The 1,057-nt window shown below is 75.6% G+C and overlaps 1 protein-coding gene across 1 annotated transcript; it reads right to left on the bottom strand.

Moving 5' to 3' along the window:
- Positions 1-128: 128 nt before the first annotated feature.
- Positions 129-959, bottom strand: MNEG_11389 (hypothetical protein; the record flags this gene model as incomplete). The annotated part of the gene is made up of 1 exon (XM_014040140.1): positions 129-959. A coding segment is annotated over one exon (831 nt), but the record flags the coding sequence as incomplete, so codon positions are not given.
- Positions 960-1,057: the final 98 nt, after the last annotated feature.

Here is a 1,057-nt window from a genome sequence, read left to right as displayed (position 1 = left end):
GGGGTATGGGGCGGGAAGATGGGGGCGCCGCGCGTGGCGGCCAGGCAAAGCGCTCGCAGGTGCGGTTGGGGCAGCCCCCCGCGCCGGTTCGCTGCCCCGCCGCCCATCCGAGCGCAACTGCATCCCACCTGGGCGGACGCGGCCGGCTGGGCCACTGCGGCTGGGCTGGGCGAAGGCGCCGCGCTGGCAGCGGCGACAGGCTCGGCCAGGGCGGCGGGCGGCCCCAACGCTGCGGCAGCGTCGCCGGCCGGCCACGCGCTCGGGCCTGCGGCGCTGCCCTCGGGAGGTGGCACATCCCCATGCGCATGCGCATGCAGCTGCGGCGGCGGCTGCGGCTGCGACAGCGCCGAAGCCAGCTTTCTTAACACCAGCTGCTGGATGAGGATTGGGCGGCTGTAACCGAGCAGCTGCGCTGGCACATCCATCGCCGCGTCTTGAAGGCTGCCCTGAGCGGGCCGCGCTGCGACGCTGCTCCGCCCGGGCGGCGGGATGGAGGGAAGCCCCCCCACGAGGCGGCCTTCCCGCGCGACCATCGCGTCCCACATGCTCTGCTGGGCGGAAAAGCCTGGTGCGGCTGCGCGCGCTCGCGTCCCAGTCACCCCCGCCGCCGCCTGGCGCTCGCCGCTGTAGCGGCCGGGCTCCGCGCGCGCGAGCCGAAGCACCTCGTCCGGCTCCACCAGCCCGGGTGCCGCGTCCTGCGCCGCCGTGGGGACGGGATCGTAGCAAAGCCACGGCAGCGCCGGCATCTGCGGGTCCACCCAATCCAGGCGCAGTGCCGCGGTGTCAGCACCTGCCGCGGCTGGGGGTGCCGGGTCGCCTTTGGCCGGCAGCAGGGCCCCGGCGCCGGCGCGTGGGCGCGGCGCAGCGGCGAGCGCGAGCGCCGGGGGGGTTGGCGGGGTCCGCGGTGCAGGCGTGTCTGGCGGGGCCTGCGAGGGTGCCGGAGGTTGCGCAAGGCGCATGGGGCTGTTAATTGTTGTTCAGTCTATATGCAGAGGCCTGCGTGACAGAGCCCGACGGAGCCGCCCACATGCACGCGCGGACAAGGGTGGCCGCGGCC

This window comes from Monoraphidium neglectum, assembly GCF_000611645.1.
Source record: "Monoraphidium neglectum strain SAG 48.87 unplaced genomic scaffold scaffold02719, whole genome shotgun sequence".
NCBI classification, from domain to species: domain Eukaryota; kingdom Viridiplantae; phylum Chlorophyta; class Chlorophyceae; order Sphaeropleales; family Selenastraceae; genus Monoraphidium; species Monoraphidium neglectum.
The sequence above is the reverse complement of the archived record's forward strand: the minus strand, read 5'-3'. Positions and strand labels throughout refer to the sequence as shown.